Here is a 27,458-nt window from a genome sequence, read left to right on the forward strand (position 1 = left end):
GAATTACAGGTTAGCAATTATGATTTGTTAGAAAAGAATATCAACAGTGAAATTGGAATGGTGTTTGAATGGCACTGCAATGTGATGAACAGTGTAGCCTAATGGATGTAACTGAGATGAAGTCAGGACTGTTTCTAAGCCAACAGCTGAAACATACTTGGTGACCTTAAACAAGTAGTGTAACTTTCCTGTGCTTCCTGATGGGTTGTGTAAACAATTTACCATAAGACAAGACAGAGTGAGTATGCAACGTGCCTGCAACTACTCCTGTGTTTTCTTTTACCCCTGGGAATTAAATTATATCTTATTCCTGTTTAATAGTAGTAAGGGATAAACTAATCGCATTCACGTGTTTTAAAACATACAAGCAGATCATTAGAAAGAGTACTTCTCAATGTATGATACATTGAACGTTCCCAATCTGGTTTATTCACATGTTCTCATATCTTGGTCCCTATGTCTGCAGAGTGCTGTTGAGCTTTACCTACCTGAAAGGTCCCTTAGGGCACTTTTTCTTGTTACAGGCATGCTTTGAGGTTCCTGGACAAACAAGTGTCTGCCAGTGCAAAGATTATTGCAAAATGGAAAGCAGAGTTTACTTTTGAACCAAATCAGTGTGGTAGCAGAATTTTCTATTACCTGTAGTATTTCAGAATGATACGTTGCAGAGCACCAGCAGCTCCTCTGATACTGCCCACCATTTCTTATGCTTTAGTAAAATTCTTAACTCCTTTAAAATATATTTTAGTGGAAGAAAATGTGTTTTTATTTCAATGATTTGGTTTGTTTGTTTGTGCCCACCATCATTGAGTTCACAGAACTCAGTGAGAACTTCATCTGGTTAGCGCCAGATATGTATCTTCCTTTTCTCTTTTTAGTGAAATCATATTCCCTGTATGGGTAAATGGATTTCCTTTGCTAGTCACAGTTAAAAATGGCTAAGTTGGGTAAAGACAGTAGTATCTTTTTTGCCTTGTACTTCATCCTTTTAGCTCTTCCTATGCTTATCAATGTTATCTGCTTTGATTTGTGGTTCGTCACAGTCAGTATGTAGCAAGCATGACATACAGAATCACATTTCATAAATTCAGTATCTCCTGGTATTTCTTCCTCATTCATCAGGTATTGGTATGTAAAAGGAAAATGGATCCATTTGACTGGCCCTTTTATCAGCAATACTGGAACAGATGTGTCTGGATTTGACATAACATTGTAACTGAGGAAATCTGGAAAAATCATCTTCTCATTCATCTTTGCAAAACATTCATAAGTGGAACACAATTATGGGAATGTAGTGATCAACCTAATGGGAAATTACTGAGTTACATACCTCATCAGAGGACTAGGTGTGGATTTTCTTATTATTTTGAAGGGTCTTAATAGTGTAGTATTCCAGATATCAACATTAAAAATGTCTACTTTCCATAATTTTGAGTACTCATATTTTCCCTATTTTCCTTTCTGCCATTGAGTGAAATTTACGAGTTCTGAATTCCCATACTGCCTCCTTCCTCCCTTCCAAGCATTTGTCCCTTTCAGTGCTTCCTCTGTTCTGACCAGAAGATGTCTATTTTGAAAAGTCAGAGTGGAAACATTTTCAAAAACAAAGGATAAAAAGAGGAACAGGAAATGAAGGAGTGACTGAATTCACAATTCAGTCTACACAATTGTCAAACTAAAAATAATCAGTTGATGAGGAAATCACAGTTTGGAACACTGGAGAAATGCAACTAAATGTTTCCTGAATCTTGTTACTTTTTTGCCACTCTAGGAGACTAGCTTTCAGTCCTTCTGTTGCAGCTTTCCTGTTTCTGTTCAGTTCCATCAGCCTTTACTTCTGCCCTTGAATTCAGTCATCTAGGATTTCATGTCACATACAGACTTGGACATGTCAAATGCCTTATACGCAAAATACATGTGGCTGTTGTGCTTTCAAGTTGTCTTCTGCACTAAAAAGGATTTACGGAATCTTATTTTCACTTCCATTAAGAGTGCACTGTGCTTTAAAGGAAAATGATGAAGAGAAGACAGGTTCACTGTCCTGTCCCAGCTCCATGCAAGCTCATAGAGAAGCACTGGCAGGAGGTGTATTCTATATATGTGTTTGGGGGAGACGTTCAAAACATTATCAGAGCAAAACTTTTCCATGCTGAGATGGGGCAGCCAGCATCCATCTCTGCTCTGCATCCTCTTGGGATGAGCAGTGTACTTGTAGTAAAATCAAATGCTTTCCATTTTATCGGAGAACTGATGCATATGAAAGTGCTGGCATGATAGTGACAGTGTCAGGATCCATCTGGCAGATTTCCACACGTTAGGAAGACTTGTCCTTTTTTTCAGATGCTGAGCAGAGGTATGGAAGAGTTTAGGTAGATTCTGGATGAGCCACAGGCTTTTTATGTAGGAAAATACATATGGTTTAATATGTCTGTACCTCAAGATAGAATAGGGATAATAATGCATCCGGCCTTACAGTAGGAGGTAAGAATAATTAATTAACTTCTAAAAGACATTGAGATGGTGGGAATAACAAGCATAGCATAGTGTCTTAGGTAAACACAGAGGTACATAGAGATTAAACTTCAAGTTCACTTTGCATTAGCTCATTCCTTGGTGAGTTATTCCAGATTTATGCTTATGTAGATAAGAACAGTTTACCTTGGCTATTGTTTTGAAATGTGCATTTGGTAAGCATCAGACTTATCTTTTTTTTTTTTATTTGAGCTCTCTAGCTAGTTAATCTTTATGAACTTAAAGGTAGGAAAATAATTAAGGAAACGATTGCAGTGCAGGGTGCTTAAGGTGTCATGGCATCTTTTTCAGCTGATAAATGGTGGTGAAGATGTGCTGATATTCTACAATGACAGAGCATCGTTTCCAGTCCTACTCCAAATGATGTGTTCAGAGCGAGATCGAGCAGATGAGAGTGGACCCTTAGCGTATCACATCACTCTAGTGGAATTGCTAGCAGCATGTACGGAAGGAAAAAACGTATATACAGAGATCAAGTGCAATTCACTCCTGCCACTGGATGATATAGTCAGAGTGGTGACCCATGATGACTGCATACCTGAGGTGAGACTCACTGAATGATAAAGCAGACTTACAATTTTTAGAAGCTCAGAGAATATTTTGCTGTTTCTAATATCCTGAAAAGTTGAGTGTTTACACAGAAAAGAGGCTGGAAGCAGGTGTTGCTTATGAAGGTGAATAAATGAGAAAAGGTTGTTAATATTTTCTTAAATAGAAAACTCTGTCCCTTTTGCTGCCTATTAATAGTCAGGTTTTTGGAGCAAGCATGTTTTTGTTGTTGTTTTTCTGGGTTTGTCCATCTGCTGCCAGAATTTAGTCAGTCCTTTGCTAAACTTCTGGCTGTTAGCTGCAAAGAGTAAGCTAAGTGATTTGTCAGGCTAATATTTTTACACTGCTTTGATTTGTTGGAAATTCTTCAGTAAGTCCATGCTGAAGTCAGTGGGAGTTTTGGGTGAAGTCTTGTTTTATTAAATTTGGTTCTAGTCTGGCAAATACTCTTTTTCTGTGCCTACAGAGGCCTAATTCTGCAGATACTACCAGTCACTGCTCAGTAGGACTGTGATGCCTCAGGCTGATGAGAATAGAATTGCTTGCACCAAATTTGGTGTGATCAAAATAAATCTTTTTGAAGTCTCTGCACGAGCTTGTTCTGGCCCTGTTTTTTGGTCAGAAGGATTTCTACAGGCTGTTTGTTGGAGGCATGGGTTTTGTATCAATGCAGCTAGGCCTTGCTGAACTACATAATTCCTCTGTCCCATGAGAAAGTCACCTTGTGATCAACTGATTCTTTTCTTATAAAATGTTTGCTTTGCTCAGATATTCCTCCTAACATTTATGTTAGCAGCTGCTCATTAAAAAAGCCCTAACAAGTGAAACCTAAAAGTATGTCACATCTAAGAAGTTTCTTCTGACTTCTTTAAACTGTGACCATTTCTTCTCCTTTGACCATGACAAAGTCTGTCAAAGGAGAAGTGTTTCAGTGCACTGGATATCCATTTTTGTGATGTGCTGTTGCAGGTTTTTAGAAACAAGAGATTAATGAAAATGTACTCTTCTGAAATCCTGCACTGCTGTGGTTGTAGTCCCAGTGCTGCAAAAGCTTTCTCCTCTATTTAGCTCTGAGTTATACCTACTCTGAATATTAATGCTGCATAGGACTGTCAGAAAATAGGGATTACGGTCTCAGCTCTGTTAAAGACCTTTTTTGGTATGTGGCAAGCCTATCACAAGGATCAGCTGATTAATACATGGGTCCCCTCCATGTATTTGACAGTTCCTGATTTTAGAGCCAGACCCTTGTAGTCTGAACGTCATTTTAATATCAGTGATTAACTATTAAATTAATAATTTTATTATTGGTTTGTGAAGAATTGGTATTAGAGCGTTTGCAAAACACCTCTATTTTTCTTCACATAGTCTTTCAATAAGTAAATTAATGTGTTTGTTGCCACACTTAAATCTTTAGAACCAAACATGCAGTATTACTGCAATAGGCATTTCTTAGAATTGGAAAGATGATCTTATTCATTCAGTATTTTTGCATATAGAAAACAGAATGTTAATGGCTTCCATTGTTCTGTTTCATATTGTTTCTGTATTTGCTCTTCTTGCAGGTGAAAATTGCCTATGTTAATTTTGTTAACCACTGTTATGTAGACACTGAAGTGGAAATGAAAGAAATCTATGCCAGCAACCATATTTGGAAGTTATTTGAGAACTTCCTTGTTGATATGGCAAGGGTAAGTTTCATGAGGTATCAAATATTGCAGTATACTTGAGGGTGACAACTGAACTTTATGTGAATTCCATTTATTTTATCCACTGCTTTTTCAAAGTTGAATTTAAATATATCTTTAACAGGTCACCATTTCTGTTGTATTTTATTTATCATCAATTAACTTGCTAATTGATGAAAGACTTCTCTGTCTGGAAGGGCACCTTGGAACCCATATCCCTTTCTCTTTACTTCTAGAAAAAAAAATTGGATGTGTGGGTTTGACGCACAAGAAATAGGCTTGAAAATGTTTTCTACTTCTACTGGGAGTGTGTGGAGATACAGTTGTTATTACTTGTCATTATGTTGGTAATTAAAGCAAACAAACAAACAGCCACATCTATAATCTCCTTGGTCTGCTCTGTTGGTACAGTGAGAATCAAGGATAAAAAAAATACATAGTCTTCTGTTTCTTCTCTAATTCCACCTTGACTTTTTTTTGGTGTTTTATTCTACTATGCCTACATTCTCACTGCTGCAAAAGGCAGGTGTAGAGCTCTACTTTTTTAAGATTACTGATTAGTGTATAAACTGTCAGCTTCAAGGTGATGGACATGGTTGGTAGTGTTGACATTCAATTCTCTAGAATCACAGCATCGTAGAATATCCAGTGTCCAACTTCAGACTACACATGGAACCACCCAAAAATCAGACCATGTCTGAGAGCAGTGTCCACACTTCTTGGACTCTGGCCAACTTGGTGCTGTGACTACTGCCCTGGAGAGCCTGTTCCAGTGCACAGCCCCCTCTAGTGAGCCTTTTCCTGTTATCCAACCTGACTCTTCCCTGTTACAGCTCTATGTTGTTGCCTTGGGTTCCCTCAGTGCTCACCAGAGAGAGTTGCATCAAGTTTCAAGTCATAAGTGGTGTTAAGCTTCCCTCTCCTGATATTTTGGAAGAAGTAAAACTGGGAAGCTTATGACTTCCATAAAGATAGCATACCATAGTGGAACCAGGAGGAGAATTTAGTGTGACATAATGAGTGCATCTTGCATTATGTATCCTTTTCCTAGCAGGTAACATTTCTTTTAAGAGCCTAATATTGATGCCTGCTATTGAAGCTTTCTCAAGAAGAATCACTGACGCTTTTGTGTGTGTGGTGTTGGCCAGTATTTGACTGTTAGACAGTGCTTTGGAAGTGTTTTAGAGCATGTTGGCATAGTGCATACCTATCATTTCCCGGTCCATGGTCCATTACATTTCATAATCTATCAGGTTCTCACTCCTTGTATCCTTCATTTTGTTGAAATTAGAGAAGAAAAGGAAAAAAGAATCTCAATTCAGTCTTGCAGCAAACATTTACACCAAAGTAATAGTGTGCCAGAAAATCATTTCTCAGAAACCTATTGGGAGAAAATACCATACTCCCATTGTCACAATGATTTATGGCCCAAGGAAGAATGAGTGCAGAGACTTGTGCTATATGATAGGCACAGGGGCTTGTTCATTTTTCTGTGAAACAGAAAACTTATGTTTTTATTTTTGCTTTTTTCTGGGTACAGGTTTACATAGAAATATTTCTGCTCTTTTTTCTCAGAAGAGACCTCTACAAATCCAGTTTTCTTGCCATTTGCCTAGTTGCTTGGCTGAAAAGCCCTTCTGACCACACCAGCTTCACTTGAAAATTAATATCAGTAACCTTCTTGGAGGGCAATTCTTCTTTTTAACCTTGCTGTTTTTCCCCAAGAAGTATTTTCTCATGCTTAAATCCTTTTCTGGGATGCCCTTTCCTGATGTATCGTGGTACTGACCTTCTGAGCAGGCTTTCCTCCCCAGCTATTTGACTTGATCAGTTTTCCTTGCCTGTTGGCTTAAAGCAGATATATGCAGGAAGGGGACTCTGTCCACTCTTCTTTTCTCTGTCCACTCACTTTGTGAGCCTGGAGACATGCTGCCAGGTGATTTGGAATTATCCTGATGGTAGTTAGCCTTGAGCTTGTTTTCACATATTCTGCTAATAGGACAAATTTGACTCCAGGTCTTTAGAGGTGAATAGTGAGTGTATTATTAATGCTGTGTTTTATGTGTTGTGCTGTTTTCTCCAAATGGCAAAATGCAATTTTATTTTGCTGTCTGGCAGTGTCCTTAGGCTGAGTGCCTTATTAGTTCTTTTTGTTAAGGTTATCAGCTAAAAGAAGTAAAATAACATATCCAAAGTGCTCTGGCATGTTCTGCTCTTCTGCCAGCCCCCATGGGTAGCTGTGTCTTCTATGTTATTGAGTGTATTTGGTTTTCTGGGTCCCAGGCAGAGCCTGTGAGTTATAAATACATCAGTGTTATGTAGCTATCAGGACAGTTAGAACGCTGTCAGCTTCATGAAAGATGTTACAATACCTTTCAAAGCATTTAGAAAAAGAGCCCTTTGATCCTCTGTGTTGCAGTGAGCTAAAAGAGATGCTTTTGTGTGGGGGAAGGGGAAATGCTTTCCTTTTAGCTGCTACAAATGGCTGTCAGTGGGTGAGTTTGTGAGCTTTGAGTCTGAGTCTGTCATTAGAGAGCACTAGGTGAAAGGTGGAGGGTGTTATCCTCAGGTTGAATTCCTTCAACCTGAAAAAAAAAGGAAAAAAAGAAACCATTTTTTATCTGTTGCTAGACCAAAGAAGGAAATATTTAGTCCTCAACTGTCATTCTCTTTCAGCGTTGTGATATGCTGCAAAACAGGCAGTCTGCAGATGTGTATATTAAATTCCATTTGCCAAAAGCAATCGCACTTTCAGAGACACCTTTTTCTGCAGTTTCTGCCAACCTACGTTCTCCTCTGTATGTATGAGAGTGCATCACCAAGCAAGGTGGGTGCAGCTCCAGGAGAGGCTTCCCTTTCCCACAGGTGGCTTGTTCTGTAAGTCACCAACTGTATTCTGAGCAGGATTAAAGACAGAGCTGAGATCTGACAGCTGTGAAGTCATCATGACTTTCTCCTGCAGAATTTTTGAAATATTATTCATACGAGTTTTGGTCCCAAAGTCTCTTAAGAGGTTTTTAAACACTGCATTCTCAATCTCCATCTCCATTTCATGAAGGTTTTTTCTTCCAAAGGGAAACATCTTTCAGTCCCCAGAAGGGCAGAGGGATAAGAGCAGATGAGAGGATTTCCAAAGCCCTTCTGTGATGGGAATTTTTCAGACCTGTGTTGAAGCAGAGTGGTATCCCCCACGTATGGCTCTGCCATGCTTATTCACTTTTAGATGAGTGAAGGGGAAAGCTTAACAACATTTTGAAGTTTAGGTTTGGTGATTTCTAAATTCACTGTGATAGTGCTGCACAGCTCACTGTCTCCCCATTGGGATAACAAATTCTCAGCCTCAGAGCTACCAGTTCCAGCCAGAACTGCCATGCAGATTAATTAAAAGCAAAGGAACATCAAGGGGTTTTCAATTCTATGATGGTTATATTTTTTCCCCTCAAGTTTTCATTATTAACTCAATATCATACCTCCACGAGGTCCACAGAAGAGGAGGCATTGCACTGTTCCCAGAATGGAGGGCTGAAATGTTTGCTATTTCATTTTTGCCACTGTTGGTTCTGTGACCAAAATCTTTCCTTTCCTGAAGTGATAAGAATGCACTACATTGAGACATGTCTTGTTTTTCTGACACATTTTAGAAAAACAGACAAGTAAAGCTCCTCTAGTTGCCTAATTCTTGCAAAGTTGTCTTTGGTTATTTCTCTGCCTGCCATATGACACTGCTTTTGTGTTCCCAAGAGCGGTATCTTCCACTGAACTTGGGTGCTTATAGATGTCACATCAGTAACCTCCCTTAAAGTGCTGCTGGTGAAATTGCTGTCTTGTGGTGTCCAAGTGTCACAGTGGCATGGCGTAATTAGAGAGCATATTTGCCCTGCATGAGATTCAAATGCTGTGTATTATGTCTCTAGTTCTGTCACCCACTTTTCTCCATGACCTTAAGCAATTCAGTCAGCTCCTCTGGACTTCAGTTCCCCATCCATAAGGTGATGTAATGATAAGTATGTACCGTGCAGATTCATGATTGTGTTAAAAGCTCAAATAGTTTGGAGGTTACTCCAGAAGTCTGTAAACAAAATAAATTGTTCTTGCATAGATTCTTTAGAATGTTACAGATGTCTATGGCTTACATAGGTGAAAAAGGATACTTTTGCCTTTCTTTTATTTTTAAACCTGACTAGAACTGCTTATTTGAAAGCTAATGAGGAAGTAGGATGAGTATGGTCTGTACACCTTGTTTGTCCAGTCCTGCCTTTCTCACCCTTGCTTTGTGGAGACTTCTTTTAGTACAGTTTCCACTGACATCTGCTAAGTAAAAATAACTGTATAGATGTTCACAAATGTTGAGGGGAAATATAAAAAGAGAGAAGAAATATTGAAGTATGTATGTACCATCCCAGTAATGTTTTCCTTTCTTTAAACTTGACATCTTTATGCAGCAACAAACTTTTAGTATTGTATCAAAGAGTATCTTTAGGAATCACTTCTACAAATCTGCCTATATCCTTCTTCAGTTTAATCATGTTTCTGTGCTCCGAAATTGTCCCAGTGCTAACCATTCTCTTCTTTCATTGCTTTTAGCTTGTCTTTTCTGTTTTCCTCATGTGGCTTTCTTAATTAATGTTGTCTGCTTAGAATCTGGAGGGCGGTTGGTATTGTCTATGCTATTTTCTTCTCTTTCCCTCTTCTTAAAACATTTATTTTCTGCAGGTGAGCTTCACCTTTTCCACTCATTTGTGTTGAATGTGGCAAAAAGATAAGCATTACCAGAAATCTTTTTAACCTGATGTGTTTGTTTCATCTGTCTCTGAAGCCTCTTCCAACTTACCTCCACAACAGGAGGAAATGTTCATTTTCTTCTTGAATCTTTCTAAATATGTAGGTGTCAGCGTGCTGATTAAGGGGGATCTTTTTTTCTGACAACCAACCAGAAAGATCTACTTCAGAAGAGAACGAGATTTAAAATACAATGTGGATCTTCAAGAGGAGAGATGAGCTATAGCACATACATTTCAAACTCATAAGATAGTTATCTCTGATGGATTTTATAGAAAATCCATACTGAGAATAAATATTGCATGGGTTGAAATAAATAATTGTAATAAATACTAAACAACACAATTTGTTTACTTAAAAGTTCTAAATATCACTGTTTTCTCCTTCTTCCCTGTAGGTTTGTAACACGACCACAGATCGTAAACATGCAGACACATCTCTGGAGAAATATGTCACTGAGCCTGTAATGAACATTGTGAGTGGCTTCTTCAATTCTCCGTTTTCAGATAACAGCACCAGCCTGCAGGTAAGAAAAAGAGAGACAGACCAATATGTAATTCAGCCCATTAATGAGATGCCTTCTGCTAACCAGATAGGAATTCTGTAACTTCGTAGCCTCTAATTTCTTTGTTCCTTCTCATGCCACTGGCTAGCAGCTTAATTTCTCTTTAAATCACTTACTCTTCATTTTCACTCTTTACAACTCTGACCAGCAAACAGTTCAATCCTGGCTCTTGTGGATTCACTGGATGGGGAGGGTTATCATTGTTCTATGATTCTATCTGCAGAATCAAGGTCTATTTATTTGATTATATGAAAAAAAAATGATATCCTATGACAAAAAGAACATTTACTTGAGAACAAGGAAGTCTCCTCAGTCCTTCTGCTCTGTACTGTGCTTGATATCAGTGGAGATCTGATAGCAAATTCTGTTTTGGCCTCTGTAGGGGTACAGAATTGATTTGCATTCCCTCCTGCCCTGAGGAGCAAGGAGAGTTTAATGGGTTTGTAGGTTATGTGTACAAGCTGAAAATCCCACTTACGAGATTAATTGTTGTGTCAGCAACAGTCGTGAAGATATTCTAAAGTATAAACTTTCATGTTTATCTATTTGTTTTTAGACGCATCAACCTGTTTTTATTCAACTACTGCAGTCTGCTTTTAGAATTTACAACTGTACCTGGCCAAACCCAACTCAGAAAGCCTCAGTGGAGTCATGTATCAAAACTTTGGCTGAAGTGGGTAGGTGCCAAGTTCTACCTTCATTGTTGTTCTTTGTGTTTTAAGATCTGACTTATTTGAGATTGAATGTTTATGTTTTTGTTTTAGTTCTTTGATTATAGCACCACATATTTGTGATGGTAGTAATATAAGAAATCCCACTTTGAGGTTAAATTCTGACGTATTTTATAATGCTTTCAAATCTATCCCATGAAATAGGGCTGATAGGTGAACCTGGCAGCCAGACAAGTGCCTTTGCTAAATGAATGATGTTTACTCATGATAGTTACGATATTAAAACACAACCAAAGCTTCTATGTGTGTGTGAAAATATCTGGGCATTTTTGGTTGTGCTGGACTATTGTAAGCAGTGATACATAGGAATTATGCATCAGAGAACACCATATTTTTTTCTGGACTTGTTTACCTTTTGTTCCATCAGTGAGTTGTGGTATGGAAAACAAAAATTCTCCCACTCTACAGCTTCTTTGCTTACTCTTCACCATTGAGCTTGTGCATTTACTGCTGTTATGTGCATATTGGCTTGTACTGACACAAAGACTTAAATAGTATTTGGTCCCAAGGGCAGTTAGTAAGTTAGAAGCTTTGAAATGAATTCAAATGCTACATTAAAGTCAAAGACTTAAAACTATTTAAGGAGTTGTTCCATCCTAAAATTAAAAAAATAAAAATAAATAAAAATTAGTCACCTGTATATAGATAAGACTGGAAGAAGTTCATTCTTAAGTTAAATTTCTGCGGATATAATTTTAAAGTCTTCTGCCTCAACAGGAAAAAGAAAACATTCAAACTAGTTTCTATAGAACTTAGAGAATAAGGTTCCACTCAGTATGAACTGAAACTGAGAAGAGAGAGTGAGTGATTACAGCTGATGTAATTTTTAGGAAGTTTCAATAAATAATGATAAAACAGTATGAGAGGGTCCCTTATCCATTGCCATCATATTTGACATTCCAGTGATCAACTCTAAATTTAGATTTTGAGATAGCTTTACGGAGTATCATTCAACATTTCAGTTGAAATACCTCATTAACTGAGTGAGAATAGCAGTTACCTAAAAAATAATCTACCTTCAGTTGTATTGTTTATTGTGCAAATGATTTAATCATGGATCCGTCTGGCAGGAGAACTTTGAAAACTGGAGACATTTTATTTCCTTCATGCAACAGCTACTACAGTTTTAGGCAAAACTCTAAGCCTTTTTGTGTTTAACACTTGCTTCCTTGCTCTCCTCTGGCAGTTCTGGGAAGAGTCATCAGTAAATTACTTTCTTTGGGAGTCTGAGGAAAGAAGGAAGAAAGCAAGGCAGATGAGAGTCTCTGAGACCAACTATACCCTATGGATACTTCTAGGTAGCTCCATGTCTACGTTTCTGTGGAACTAAACCTTAAAAACAAATTTTAGCTCAGAGAGGTCACAAGGAAAAGGGCATGTAGAGTCTCATGTAGAGACCTGAGCCTAGTACTGAAACAGCCAACCTGAATTTGTATCCATACAAATATCTAAAGTGCAGGAGGCAAAGGGATGAGATCAGACTTTTCTCAGCAGTGTGTGGTGATGGAATGAGGGGAAATGGACACAAACTGAAGCATAGGAAGTTCTGCACAAATGTGCATGGGAACTTCTTCCCAGTGCAGTGACGGAGCAGTGGCACAGCTGCACAGAGAGGTGGTGGAGTCTCCTTCTCTGGAGACATTCAAGACCTGCCTGGACACCTACCTGTGCAACCTGGGCTAGGGAGCTGCTTTGGCAGGGGAGTCAGACTACGTGATCTCTAGAGAGGTTCCTTCCAACCCCTACAATTCTGTGATAACATCCAGATGGGAAAGAAGTGTGAATCACCTTGGTGGGGATGGTCTGCAGTGTGGATTGGTTGGATGGTTTGCTATTGTTTATTTGTTTGTTTTTAAAATTATGTCTTTGTGCTGTCCAGCCTTCTTGATTCTCTGGCTTCACACTCATGGAATCCCACCTATGTCTTGGGCATTCTCAGATGTGAAAGTAAAGCTGGGCTACCACTGAAGGGCCTCACCCTGTGTCCTCCTCTATGACGTTCATGCTACCAGCAGCAGTAGGACTGGGAGCCTGTGAGTGACACTGGTGTGCCATGGGCCTGGCAGCCATGGAGCTGGCCCCTGAAAGCACGCTTTAGCATGCAGTTTGCTGATTTCCTTGTCCATATTATAACTGCTGAAGGATTCAATACTGGTACCAATAGCGAACATCGAATAATTGTATCATGTTAGCAAATTACCACAATTTCGTTTATTTGGCATTTTATTCTGTCAATACTGAAAGGGAGTAGAAAGCAGCAGTTGAGGGGATTTCCCAAAAGAGCAAACTAGAGGTGAAGCGGAAAATGGAGTATTTTAACAAACACAACTCTATAAAAGTTTTGCTAGCTAGATGAGATTTCTTGTGTGATACTCAGCATTTTCAGGCATGGTGCCAAACATGGCTTGCCTTTTCTAATTGAGTAGGCCTGTTCAGCTTTGGAAAAACTCCCCCAGTTGCGGTTACTGGAGGCTTTTAAAATCAAGGCCCTTGTTATTACTGTGTGTACCAAGTTTCCTTGTCTTCTGAGTGCACAAGATGGTGCTTCTTCAGATGGCAGAGGTTTCTTCCGTAATACAGATAGGCCAGCCTTTCCTTTCCTTTTCTTTTTTTTTTTCCCTCTTTTTCTGGCTCTGTATTTGGACTAGGTTTGAATTTTGAAATTTTGGCTAGGCATCTGTGAGCACTCTTCTGCTTCTTTTTTTCCTTTTTTTTTAACTTGAGAGTCTGACAGCTTTAATGTTAGGGCCTTCATGTTTCACAGCAGGGTTTAAAAAAAATACTCTAGAAAGATTTTGCCTATATCAGAGATAGAGTACTGGACAGATTTACAGCAGAGACCAAAGACTTTTGATGGAAAATAAATGTAGCATAGAGTTGAAAGAACAAACATGATTTAAAAAATTTTTTTGGTAGTAGTCCTGGATTTAGAAATAAATCTCAGCAGGAGGAGAGATCATACCCAGATTTCCCAAGATATCAAAGATCCATATAATAATGCACTTTTAAAAGACCCATTTCAGAGCAAGTTTAAGCAACATATATTCTGTTCAGCACTTACTAGTTACGTTGCTGGCAGGTAGATGTAAGTATTGCCTTAGGAGTTTATGATCATTACATCTGTTTTCTTATGAGCGCTATAAGAGTGTACATTATCTTGCAGATCAACAAGAGAATATGTTGCAGAAGCTAATTTCTTATAACCTTAGTACTTCAACACCACCTGACCACTAGGGAAAAACTCATAGGCTTTTCAAGCTTCACTTGCATATTTGTGTCCGGGCAGTTTTGTGCCTTCAGTTCAGCAGGAAGTATATGGGCTTGCTTGCCTTTTTCAGCAGACCCTTCTGTGACTCCAAGAGATTTGGAACATGAAGATACCAATGTACTTGAATTTGTATTACTTAGTAAATGGTTACTTACACTGGCATGAGTTAAAAAATGACATAATATATATGTAATAATACTTCTTGTTCATGTGCATTTCTGAAGCAGATAATCACTTTAATAAAACTAATGCATCATACATAAATCACTTCTGCATTTGTATGTTATCACATAGCACCAATCTTTAGCTTGAAAATACAGTCCAAAAATGAATGATTGAAATGACTATTTTGACAGCAAGATGAAGCTACTACAAATGAAAATTGTTTAAAAGGTCCCCAATCCTTGTGAAAACAGAGGAGCTAAAAAGACTAACAGTTTATTTCGTTTTGAGTGAATTCATTACCCAAAGGACTTTCAGTTCCTAAATTTTATAATCTTTTCAAGATTTAGGCCAGAAGGATTGCCTTTTAAATCATCTATGTTTCCATATGGTAATGCGTCTTAATTAAGCAGTGATTCTTAAACCTTCACCTCTGAGTATGTGTTTTCTGTTACAAGGTTGAAGCACCTCCGTGTACTGAGCTACATGTTGTGTTGTACACTTGTCATTAGCTTTATCCTTTATATTTTCTGCAAATTTCATCTTCCCTTTGCTGCTGCTGCATGCAGTGGATATTTTAAGTAGCATTTGCGTGACTGTGCTGTTAGCACCAACAATAAAATAATTAGAAGCTGATTAAACAGTGGCAGATAGTAACTCACATTTTGTTAGGCTGTTTTTCTTGGCAGGCCTTTAAAAAAATTTGTTATCAAGCCAGATCACATTACTCATTATCAGATCATACTCTAGGATTCTGCACAGGAAAAGCAAAGGAGAATCCTACTAAACAGGAGGCAAATTTTGTAACAATACTTTTTCAGAAGTTCAAAACTCTGACAAGTACAGAGGAAGTACTATTGTGATAACCAGGGGAATGAGAACTGTGTATCAAAAAGAGACTTTATGAGAGTTCCACGTATTTTCCCTTGCAAAATAAAGGCCTGTATTGATAGTACTTAGGAGAATCAATGGTGGCAAAGGAGAGACATTTAAGTGAAAAGACAGCACTGATACAAAACGAATGGGATTTAAAATATGAGGTTGTAAGTAACCTAAATTAAGTCAGATGGTAAATGAGAGGTTTGGGATAAACTTTGGAAGGTTGTTCATGATTAACAAGAGAAAATGGGAGGAGAGATGGCAAGAAATGCAGTTTTGTTTTGTATGGAGATTGATACATTTTGAAAAGAGACTAAGAAACCTGGGTTGTCTCTAACAAGCGAACAAATGGTCTGAAGGTCTGGTCGAGTCCTTTCTAGTTATCTGTATTCTCAATTTTCAGCTCTCTGCTACCCCATTAAGGATGCACAGAATCAAAAAAAGTAACTTCCTGTGATGCTTCTTGACCATGTTTGTATGTACTCTAATGACCTTTCCAATTTCCCTGACAGTCCACAAATAGGAAACATGAAACATAAAATCTAGGATACATTTTCTTGCTTCTGTGGAATTACTGCACTTGTTTTAATGTCCACCTTGATGAACTTCCCTTAAGCGGTGTTTTTTTAGCCTAGAAAATATTTTGTTTCTCTTCCTATTTGAGTTTTCCATTTTATAAAAGCTAGACCTTCACTTTCAGTTTTTAGTTCAAATAAGATAATTATCCTGTTGTTACTTTTTTGACAGCAAGAAGAATACATTTCAGAAGAAACACATATTTTATTCTATTTTAACTGCTTGTGTTTCCCTAATTGCAAGAAAAATTCAATGATGATCTTTTTTACAGACTGATAAATATTTAAATGTAAATTTTCTGTTAGAAAGAAACATCTGAGTGAAGGGTACAAGATCGGCAGGCTTGTGTCTATTCTACACTAAGCTTTTATTTTCTTTAAAAAGTCGTGCTATTGCTAGCATTAGTGTCTCTCCATCCAAATGCATTTGTTAAGCAGTCACTAAATGATTAAGGAGCTGCAGGGACTGATTTATGGAGCCAAATTAATTGAACTAAATATGCATCTCTCTGTTAAGTGACAACTGGGAAGGATGGCAGAACATGAGATAGCTGTCTGTAAGTATGAGAGGGGTGTAAAATGCAAGGAGAGTAAGGGACTCGCAGCTAGGAGCAGCCGTGGCAGTTTTGTGACCCAAATTCTATGTCCCACTCCTCCTTGAGGAATTACAAGGGGGTGCAACTGCAGTGTGTGTGTCCCAAAACCTACATTAGGGATTGCTTTACGTAGCACAAAATGTACTAAACACTGTGAAGCTGTTGAATACTGTATCACTTCCAAAGCTAATGGAAAAAAAATCTAAAATTATAAAGCACAAGGTAGGAATATCGAGGAGAATTTAAAGCTTTTCCTTATGGCAAGATATATTACTCTAAAGAATAGTTTTCCAAGGAAAATTACAGGTAAGGACCACTTCCTGGAAATCCTTTGTATTAAATCAATCCTACTCTCAGGCAGACAGCATAGTGAAAGGATGGCACATCAGTGAGGATTTCCCTTTTACTTCCACATTCTGTGTTTCTGTAAAGAAATGTGCATGCAGGTAATTTAACAAAATACATTGTGTTCAGCCCATGTCAGCTCTTCTCTTAGCAGCTGGAGTGTGCTATTGGGATTTCAGGGGAGTCCAGCTTGCTCATTGGGAGAAACCTGAATTAAGCTGCTTGATTCTCATCATTGATGTTCCTGTTTTCTTTTGGGTCCCCATCCTGCACTACTTTTTCATAGTTAAAACAGGAAAGGAGAGGCAAAGCTGATGGGACATTGAATATGCCCACAACCACCCAGCATGGAGCAGAACATTTTGCCATGGCCTAGCTGAATTTTGGACACTGCTACTTACTATTTCTGCTAGTACCATTTGTTCATTTGTCTCATAGATTCATAGATGCATTAGGTTGGAAAGGACCTACAAGATCATCTAGTCCAACCATCCTCCTATCACTATCCCTACCCAACTACTAAATCAAATCCCTTAGCACCTCATCTAAACGCTTCTTGAACAGCGCTAGGGATGGTGCCTCAACCACCTCCCTAGGCAGGCCATTCCAGTGCCTGACCACTCTTTCAGAGAAAAAAGGTTTCCTCAGGTCTAATCTAAATCTTCCCCGGTGCAACTTGTGGCCATTCCCTCTTGTCCTGTCATTATTTATCAGGGAGAAGAGGCCCACCCCCTCCTCACCACAACCCCCCTTCAGGAAGTGGTAGAGTGCAATAAGGTCTCCTCTGAGCCTCCTCTTCTCCAAGTGTGGTTATTGCCACTAGTCTTGTGAGTGACCTTGAGCAAATCACAGTTATTCTGACATTGACAAAACAGGATAGTATATTTTGGGTGTGACTAGCCCTGTGCAGAGTGCCCTAGCTGGGATTTATGCAGCGTGTAAGTAGGCACTGTGACCTCCACTGCAAGACAGATTTTTGCCCAAGCTGAAGACATTTGCTAGTCTGTTGTGTTAAGTATCCTGCTAGATACCTTTGTACCAGTTTACATATGGATAACTAGCATGCTTTTTTCCTAAGTTCACTAGTCAAATGAAGGATGGAATTTTATCCCATTCTTTTTTCTACCAGCTCTTACCCTATTTTGCAAGTTTGACTGCTGTCCGAAAGTATTTTTAAGTGGAATAAAAATAAACATGCTTTTAAATATTTTATGTTCATATGTTAAGGGAGATTGACACATTTTGAAGAGGAAAGCAGCCTACAACACCTAAATTAAAAATAAATATTTATGCTCACATTTGTTCATCAGCTTTCCAAAATGTAAAAATATGTTTCATGTTGTTTTAAATAATGAAATGTGAAACAAATGAAAGATAAACTTTCTACAAGCTGCAAAAAATAAGAAGACAAAGGCTTTGTTTACAGCTTAGACTTCAACAGTGCCCTTTGACAACTAATACAGATCTTAATTACAAATGGAATTATACATATAAGGACTGTTCAAAACAAAGGAATATTTTTTTTCTCTCTCTGGTTTTCTTTGTGATAGTTTTAATTAGCTGCAATGCTTTGAACAGTCATAGTTCTTGACTGCAGCTCAGATGTTGATGGAAGCTGTTAACTTCAAATGGCATCTGTAGGACTGCAGAAGTCTGGGTTTTCCTCTGAACAGTGTGCTCCCCATTGCTAAATTTATTCCTGAATGTATCAGAATTCTGCATACATATCGCTTAATTGAGAAGTATGCATTGTCCGATAACATTCTAGTGATTGACATTAGGACACAATAAATTGGATTAATAGCCAACAGCACCCTAACCATACTGGCAGAACTTTAATGGACTTCTTTAATAATGTAAGCAGCGACAGGACAAATGTGTTTTGAAAAATAACGTGGTCAAGTAACATGGAAAAAGAGTCATTAGAAATAATGACCAGCCATACTTAGAATTTTCCTCATGATAATCAAGAACCTTGCCTTCAAAACAAATGGAGAGCGTGAGTGAAGAGTCAATTGCCAGTGCTGACGCTGCTGTACTTCTGGTGAGGGTGATTTGCGTATGGTTACTGGGAAATGTCTTCCTATCTTGACCTAAGCAAAAAATTTTATTTCTTGCAGCAGACTATTTGAAAGAAAGTACCTGCTAGAAATAGTATGAGAGCTCTCTTGCATCCCAACTAAACAGCCTGGGATGTTGCAGTTGAGCCTGATCTGCAGGTGGAGGTCCTGGCCCTGTCACAGGATACACCCTTGTGGGAGCCAAGGGGAAGAGAGTAGGGTGCACCAGTGGGAGGTTCTGGGGGAATGACGATGCACTGCGCTTGCTATAGTCTCTGAAACTGAGGGTTGAGGTGTCACAGCCACTTTTAGGTTTATTATAAATGCTGCCATTACAATGTAATGTTTAAAGGAAGAGAAAGTTTCTGTGTGGGATCCATGACTCACTGCTTGGCAAGACATGAGCCTTCATTCATCAGGGCTCTATGCATGACTTGTGCTTGCAAGTACTCCTGTTGGGTTAGATGCGCAGTCTGTTTAGGAAAGAAGGGCATCTGCTGATATCACAAGTTCAGGACATCAAGTTGTATATGTTTTAGCAAATGGGAGGGAGAGATGGGATATTTTTTATGTCTGCCTCTTCTGTGCAGAGCTTGCGTGTTAGTGCAGAAGTGGGGAAATACCTCAGAGAAATGACATGTTGTGCACAACTTAAATGTGGGCCAATGTTTTTTAAAGAAATCTGCCTCATTTCAATAAGGAAAAAAAAAATTAGTTACTGCCAGATCGTGGTAGAAAACCACAAATGGGCTAGGGTTATTTTTCAGTTTTTACTATGCATTAACTGTGCCGTGGAAATTAAATGAAATGACACAGAACATAAATCCTAATCATTTAAATGTGAGCTAGTCTTCCAAACAGAAGTATTGCTGCATCAGTCTCTTGTTTGTCGAATTTCAGACAACTCATGCCGAGACTTAGAAGAACGTCACTCTGACCTCCAGCGAAATAGATAGATGCAGCTAATGCAAACATATTCAGAAAGGAAAGGGCAGCTACATTCTAGCATTGTCTTTCAAACTTCCTTTTCAAATGATAGTTTGGTATGCAGTGGTAGTTCAATAGTGGATGCTCTGTAAAATTGGATCAAGTCTTCCCCCAGGTTTTTTTTTCCTCTGATATTCTCCCTTTTATCACTTCCCACCCTACACCAAAGTCTACCAAAATATTTTAAAAGAAGTCAAATAATCAATCTATATTTGCCAATTGTATCTGCTTATCAGTTATATTGCAGTAGTGTCCAAGAATCTCATGGCTTAACAATTCTGCCTGTATAGGGAATTGAGGGAAAAGAGAAGGTTTTTCGATTTTAATTTGTGTGTACTTGGTTTCCCAAGGTCTTTGCAAGAAAAAATAGCCAGAAAAGCAACAAACAGCACTTGGAATAAATTGGCTAAATGTGCATATATCCACTAGAAAGAACTTTTGAATTTACTCTTGAATAGAGAAAAAATAGCTTTGCTGCATGTTCTTTTTGTTAGTCTAATTAGTATTTCTGGATCTCATTATTATATTTATTACTTTTAATGAGTAAAACAAAATAATCTGTCTTTAAAAAATAAATGTCTGTACCTTTGAATCTATATGCTGGAAGCAATTCACAGCTCATTTTAAGTGGTATAGCTCTCTGTCTTTAACTAGATAACAGCTGATTTCTATCAGCTTAGGTTTTGATCCTTATTTTTAAAACTTACTGAAGTGAAATCCCACTCTCAGTCCCTCCCAGTTTGTAGAGCGTCAGGATTTTGCTTGCCATGGTTTGCAGAAAACTATGAAGTTTTTTTTTTTCGCTCTAAATTTCTTTTCTTTCTCTCAAAGCAAAGAACCGTGGGATTGCAATTCCAGTGGATTTGGACAGCCAGGTCAACACCTTGTTCATGAAGAGTCACTCTAACATGGTGCAGAGGGCAGCCATGGGGTGGAGAATGTCAGCCCGCAGTGGACCACGTTTTAAAGAAGCTCTTGGTGGGCCTGCCTGGGATTACAGGAACATAATAGAAAAACTACAGGTACAAAATAGCAAATGCCTTGAGCACTGGTAGTATCTGTGCATTTATCTGTGGTGTGTCAGGTGTGAGAAACATCAGATGGGAGACTCACTGCCATTTTAGAGCTGGAATACAGTAAACCTTGAACTTCTTGGTGGTGGAAGTGGAGGGCTCCTGTTTTGTGCCTGTTCAAATGATCTGTGATCTGAATTCAGCTCCTACAGAATGCAGTAGAGAGGGATTGGAGGTTTGTTTTTGTTCCCTAAAGTGATCCACAGAGAAGGGTCTCTTTTCTGCCCTGTCACAGTTGTGCATTCTTTTTGGGGTATGGAGGGAGGTCCTCTGCTTTATAGGAACCATTATGTCAGGTTTCTTTTACTGGAGATTACTTTAGACATGGAAATCATCTTGTTCATGTAGTGGTTAAATTACATCAGGTATTTATGAAAAACAGCAGGAGAAGCCCTACATACTCAGGAATCAACATTTTAAGTGATACGTTAATATCGTGTATTCAACAAGCAGTGCATTTCCAGCATGCCATTGTAGAATCATAAAAAGGCTTGAGTTGAAAGAGACCTTTTAAGATTATCTAGTTCCAACCTGCTGCTATAGGCAAGGACACATCCCTCTAGACCAAGCTGCTCAAAGCCCCATCCAGCCTGGCTTTCAATGCTTCCAGGGAGGACACATTCACAACCTCTCTGGGCATCCTGTTCAGTATCTCACCACCCTCAGTAAAGAATTTCTTCCTAACATCTAGTGTAAATCTGCCCTCTTCCAGTTTAAAGCCATTTCTCCTCATCCTGTCGCTGTAAAAATCTATCCATTGTATGTGTCTCCTTATATCCCTTATAAAATGTCTCTCCCCAGCTTTCTTGTAGGCCCTCTTCAGGTACGGGAAGGCTGCTATAGGGGCCCCCCAAAGCCCTCTCCACACTGAAAGCCCCAGCTCTCTCAGCCTGTCGTCACAGTGGAGGTGCTCCCGCCCTCTCATCATCTCTGTGGCTCTCCTCTCATTCTGAATGTTCCTAAGTGTTTTTGGAGGCATTACTGCAGGGGAGAAACATGAAAGAAAACAGCAAGATGAATAGTAATGGGCACCTTTTCCTCCTCACCAAGCTTGAGGAGCAGCCATGGAGAAACACATGAGGTTGCTTTTCTGTAGCCTGGGTTAATAAGTGCTCTTGCTGCTGGGTCAAATAGCCCACAGTATTGTGCAGCTCCACAGCAACATTCTTCTGGTTTTCTTGTCTGGCTTCAGTTACAAATTATACTCATCTTTATTTCCTAGGATGTAGTGTCCTCTTTGGAGCAGCAGTTCACTCCCATGATGCAGGCTGAATTCTCAGTGCTCGTTGATGTGCTGCACAGTCCAGAGCTTCTTTTTCCTGAGGGGAGCGATGCCAGAATAAGATGTGGTGCTTTCATGTCCAAGTAAGTGGTGTAAGGAGAAGGCCTATTTGCTTCTTTGGAAAAGGGGACAGTAAGTTTAACTTTTCAACAGCACTCGCCTCAAATTTTCAGTAGTGATTTAAGTATATAGGAGTCTGAGTTCATATTGAAAGCATAAATTGAGGTCTTTTGCTGCATGTTTTATGTTTTTCAGAGATTTAGAAGTTTGGAGAGGAGGAAAGAGAAAGCACTTCTTGCCTTGTCAGCCTAGAAATTGAATGTTAGTAGCTTGTTAAAATTCTGACAGGAACTTCTGTTTTCTTAATGGGCTACTTTTGCGATTAACTTTCTCCAAACTGACAACAGAAACTACATTCCATGGTAGAATTTTCAAGATTTCATAATGGAGAACGGTGCTCAAGGCCTTTTTTTTTTTTTCAGTAAAGCAAATAAACCATTTGCTTTTTATTTTAAACTGCAGTGGTTCTTTTTAAGACACATTTCACTGGCACCCACTTGATTCTGAATTATTAGATGTTTTATTTGCACTTTGTGCATTGGAATAGAGTCGTTCAATATTTTTTATTTAATTCTCTAGTGAGTTGCTCTCCCTGTCTTTGAGAAACTCTCATTTCAACTTCAAATTGACACATTTGGAAGCCCTCCTGGTTCCTTGGCTATCTGCATATTCTGCAGAGGTAGCACTGTAACAATATACTTCATATGTTCAGAAAAATGAAGTTAAATTCAGAGCTTTTTCCATCTCATTCCCTCTGCTCAAACTCTTGTTCAAAGTCAGTATGAAATAAAGTTGAGGTCTGCTGAGTGTGGCCCATACAATGCAATTAACAGGTTTCTGTTGTATTTAATTAACTTGCACAGCAAGGAATGTTTGCAGAGCAATGTAAGAACACTGATATAAGTGTGTAACTCTTCAAGAAATATTGTTAGTACTGCAGACCTGAGATCTGTATATTTTTGGACTTGTAGTTCATGAATTTGGTTAACATGACAATGGGAAAGTCTTGCATGGTGTTTTTATTGAGTTCAAGAAAGCTTTAGCACACGGAGTTATCAATGCTTTAAATATAATCAGTTACATTGTATTACAGAACGGATATTTAGATGATGTCATTTCAGCCCTATTTTGGGTGGCTGTGCTTTATGACCAGTGTTATGTCTATGTAAATTGGTGGCCGCAGTGCCTTTGCTTCGACACTTTAATTCAGACACTGTTGTATTAACCATAAGCCAACACTGGTATTGAAGAAAGGAAACCTGTCCAAGGCCTTCAGGTTTCCTCCTTCCTTCTGTTTTCACAGCAGCTATGCAAGGACTTGCTATGTACAGATACAAGAATGCTTGTCCTAGCATTGGCTTAAGGATACTAAAACCCAAACTCTTGGCACAGTTTTAGCTAGAGGCGAACGTGCACCTTGTTTTCTGACTTGAGACAGTCTCATGAAGATGTGTGAGTGTAAACAATGGCTGTGCTTCAGCCAAATAACTGCATTTCTGAATTTTTCCATGTGAAGTTTTTAGGAATGCTTTGGGGATCCTTTTGGATCCATTTGTCTCATAAAATAAATTTGCTCGTTACATAATTTATTATAACCATCGTTGAGCTTGGAAGGTATATTAAGGTTGTAGCTTTTTAAGTCTATAAGAAGCACGATGAACTCTGGTTAGCTTTAAATAAAGGCTAAAGTAAATGCATAGTTACCATCAAATAAAGAAAGAAAGAGCAAGTTTGAATCTTCTTCCAAGTCTGGAAGCATTCAGAAAAAGTGGGTGTAGGATTCTGCCTTCTGCATGGTGAGATGCACAAATTATAATAAAAAACTCACAGTACCTTGAAAGCCCTATTTCCTTTTTAATTATGATTTCTTTTGTCTACTTTTATTTCCTTCCCTTAAGGAAAAATATAATGATGAGTAATTTTTGCATGAAGAAATTTTAGCGTGGCTTAGTAACAAAGTGCAATGCTCTTTAAGGTTTAATGCTTTACTTTAAGGTTGATTAATCACACAAAGAAGCTGATGGAGAAAGAAGAAAAGCTCTGCATTAAAATTCTTCAGACATTACGAGAAATGCTTGACAAGAAAACCAACTTTGCGGAAGAGGTACTGCTACCATTTTGTTATTAAATATAGAACTAAGATATAGAATGGTATTAAAATGTGGGTTCTAGGACAGTAGCAGAATATGTCATGATTTCGATTTCTCACACATTCTAACGATGATGTGGTTTTTCAGAGACAGTGTGGCATGACAGAAAGTAAGATTTAAACAAGGGAAACCGTTTGTCTTACATAGATAGTTCCATATAAGGGGCTTTACAAGAGTCAAAGCAAGAAAGACTAAATAAATTTGCAGTAACTAGAATTGCTAAATATAATTATTATGTATTGGAGGTATGTGTTTCTAGAAACTAGTCCTTAGGTCTGACATCTGACTTTATCTGGCAGATAATCAATGAGCAACATTGGGTTTTTTAATTGCAATTGTGCAGTTTTCTCTGCTGCCTGTGGTGCCAGACTTCTGTACTCCATGAACATTTTAAAGCTTATAAATATGTGACAGGAATATGTGATGTTTAAGTAGTTGCCTGTTTTGTGGAGAAGTGACAGTCTGTAGAATGTCTTAATTTTTCTTGAACCTATTAACATTTGTCCTCTCTCTCTCCTTTCACTTATTGCCCAGTTTTATCTCATGACAACAAAAACAACTTTTTTGAATATCCATTTTGTTTTGCTTGCAGCTTTGGGTGCTGGTAGCTAGATTCCAACTTGCATCTCAGCTTTCCCTTCACAGAGGTTATAAGCCTTTTGAGTACCTTTTCTGTGTTTCCTTATCCAAATTTCTGAGTATTCTCCAAATTCTTTCAGTATTATTCACTCTTAAAGTGAATCATGCAACTATTATCTAATCTTTCACTGCCATTATTTTCATTTGATCACAGCTGACATGTTTAGTCAAGTGTGTTCATGGGTTTCACTTTACTCTGAGAAAAGTCACACCATTTCACTGTCTTAGGCTTTTACACCGAAAAATTCTCACATATCTAAGTAACAGTGCTCATTCATGTTACTGTACCTGGCAAACTTAACCACCATTCAGATATGATAGCAGTGAGATTCAGTCTTAATCTTAATCTAACCTTAAGAAGGGTGCTTTGGTGACTATGATATGCATGCCTATTTCTGAATGTATGAGACTTTATTTTTACAGTGAAGTGCTTTTGTACTGTCAAACAATGTGATAAGGCAGAAACTCTTCTCTTTTATGATAAATGAGCCATATATTACAAATGGGGAATATTCACAGTGTCTTTGTTTTGACTGTATACTCTTTATTTTGATTTCAACATATGGATATGGGAGCATGTTGCACAAACTTCTAAGCATCCTGCCAACAGGATTAAAAAACTCTCGGTGCAAAGCAGTGAAATGAAGACAAAGGAAGCAGTAGCAAAACATCAGCCTTTCTCTATACAGCAACAACCAAACCAGTGCAAACAGAGCAAATCAATCTCCTCTTCACCTCCTGTTAAGACTCGAGCTAAAAGAAGAATGTGGTTAGGCCTGAGTGGACAGGTTTTTTTGTGAGTTTTGAGGTTTTTTTGTGTCCTACCAAGTTTCACATGTGAAGCAGATATTACTTTTCAGTATTATTCTTACTCTAATAACTTTCTGGGTCCATGATCCCACTGCATCACATGGAGAAACCTCCTTTCTTTTTAACTGCATGGTATAAAGAAAAGTGCCAAACTTCTCCAAAATAATTACATTAACCCACCAAAAGTTAACATAATCTTAGAGGGGAAAAAAAGCAGTGCCTCACTGCACAATATTCAAAACAAACCAAAAAACCTTGCCTGATTTTATTGCTCTTTGTGTGGATGCTGATAAATCAAGCCTGAGTGAAGCCACCAGAGGGAGTGTACTCCATTGGTTTGTAGGGGCGCTGCGCTCTGCCATCCCAGCCTCTGGTCCTCAGCAGTGGACATCAAGATGTGTAAGCCAGACCTTTCTTGTGACCTCCACTATCCCAGGAGTGGCGGAGGCATTGGAGGGTGGAAGAGCTTTTTTCTCCTTCATGCTTTTTCTTAAATCCCATAGATTTCACATGTGAGAAATGTAGTTAATCAGTGCAAGCAAATAAATGAGTAAACACACTTCTACGATTTGCAAGTACGTATCTGGCTTCATACTCTTAGGAGTTATTGTTCATGGTAAAGACTTCAGAACAGTAAAAATAGAGCTATGAACAGCCTGTTGTGCATGTTTCCAACTTCTAGTAAACAGTTTTGACACTGCCTGAAATGTTATCTGGAGTTCAAGAAGCATCTGGACAATGCTCTCAGATACATATTTGGGTGGTCCAGTGTGGAGACAGGAGTTGGGCTCGATGATCCTAATGGGTCCCTTCCAACTTGAGATATTCTATACCTAATACTCCCTAATTCCATCTCTTGCTAACATTACGGGGTATTGGTATTCTGTGATTTAGCAGTAACACCAGTGCAAAGCTACAGAGGGACATATGAAATTCTGACAGAAAACTTCGTTCATCATAACGTTTTTTGTGATACATTTGACAGATATGGTAAACTTCCACTTTCTGCAGACTGTATTATGGTGAGAAACCAGAATAATGAAGTCAAATATCATAATCTCTCTTTCTTCCCATAGTTAAGATCCAGGTGTGGGCACTGGGCCTTCTAATGTCTTTTCTTTCATTTGACAGCTTTAATGTAGTCTGTATCAATGATGCAATAGGAGGAAAAGATAGCTTTAGGAGCGTATTTCACTGTTTTCATGCATACTTCCAATCTGTCCCTTATCTGTTTCCTAGAATCAACTCTGTTGTTGAGCATTGTTGTTGAGCATCTCCTCTCATTGCATGTTTCTGGTCTGTGCTGCTCATGCTCTCGTGGCTTCATCCTCAGTTCTGCTTTCCGTTTGCAGTCTGCCCTTGAGGCAGTTTGCTTGTGCATTGTTTTGCTTAGTGCTGCAACATCTAATTGTGTTAGGAATCAAAGTTTAATTTCAGAAGTTTGATTTAAGGTATATAAATGCCACATAAAACCTCCTGGTCATTGATTGGCTTTCATAAGTAATTGCAGGTGATTATCACAACCTCCCTGGAGTTCTGTGTTAAGTCCTAGTCCTATTTGTATTGATTAGGTAACTAACTGGAATGAAACTTGATCTACAGCCCCTCTCTTACAGAAAGATCTTACAGAACAGCATGAAGGCACTTGGGTGAAACAGTGCCCAAACAATTTACTGCGGTATAGATAAAAGCACTTTATAGTCACTGTTTCAGAAGAGGAACAGAGGA

General features: G+C 38.5%; 1 protein-coding gene across 1 annotated transcript in view; it reads left to right on the forward strand.

Annotated features, from left to right (window-relative positions):
• The window catches only part of ITPR2 (inositol 1,4,5-trisphosphate receptor type 2), a 255,879-nt gene that overhangs the window by 115,700 nt on the left and 112,721 nt on the right, over positions 1-27,458 (forward strand). Inside the window, exons 31-37 of the mRNA XM_065742442.1 lie at positions 2,824-3,075; positions 4,647-4,772; positions 9,946-10,074; positions 10,670-10,790; positions 20,548-20,738; positions 22,012-22,154; positions 24,127-24,235. Coding sequence (XP_065598514.1) covers positions 2,824-3,075; positions 4,647-4,772; positions 9,946-10,074; positions 10,670-10,790; positions 20,548-20,738; positions 22,012-22,154; positions 24,127-24,235 — 1,071 coding nt within the window. The remainder of the gene's footprint in view (positions 1-2,823; positions 3,076-4,646; positions 4,773-9,945; positions 10,075-10,669; positions 10,791-20,547; positions 20,739-22,011; positions 22,155-24,126; positions 24,236-27,458) is intronic.

Source organism: Cyrtonyx montezumae, unplaced genomic scaffold, assembly GCF_038088225.1.
Source record: "Cyrtonyx montezumae isolate F1298 unplaced genomic scaffold, pur_monq_1.0 scaffold_3, whole genome shotgun sequence".
Lineage (NCBI taxonomy): Eukaryota > Metazoa > Chordata > Aves > Galliformes > Odontophoridae > Cyrtonyx > Cyrtonyx montezumae.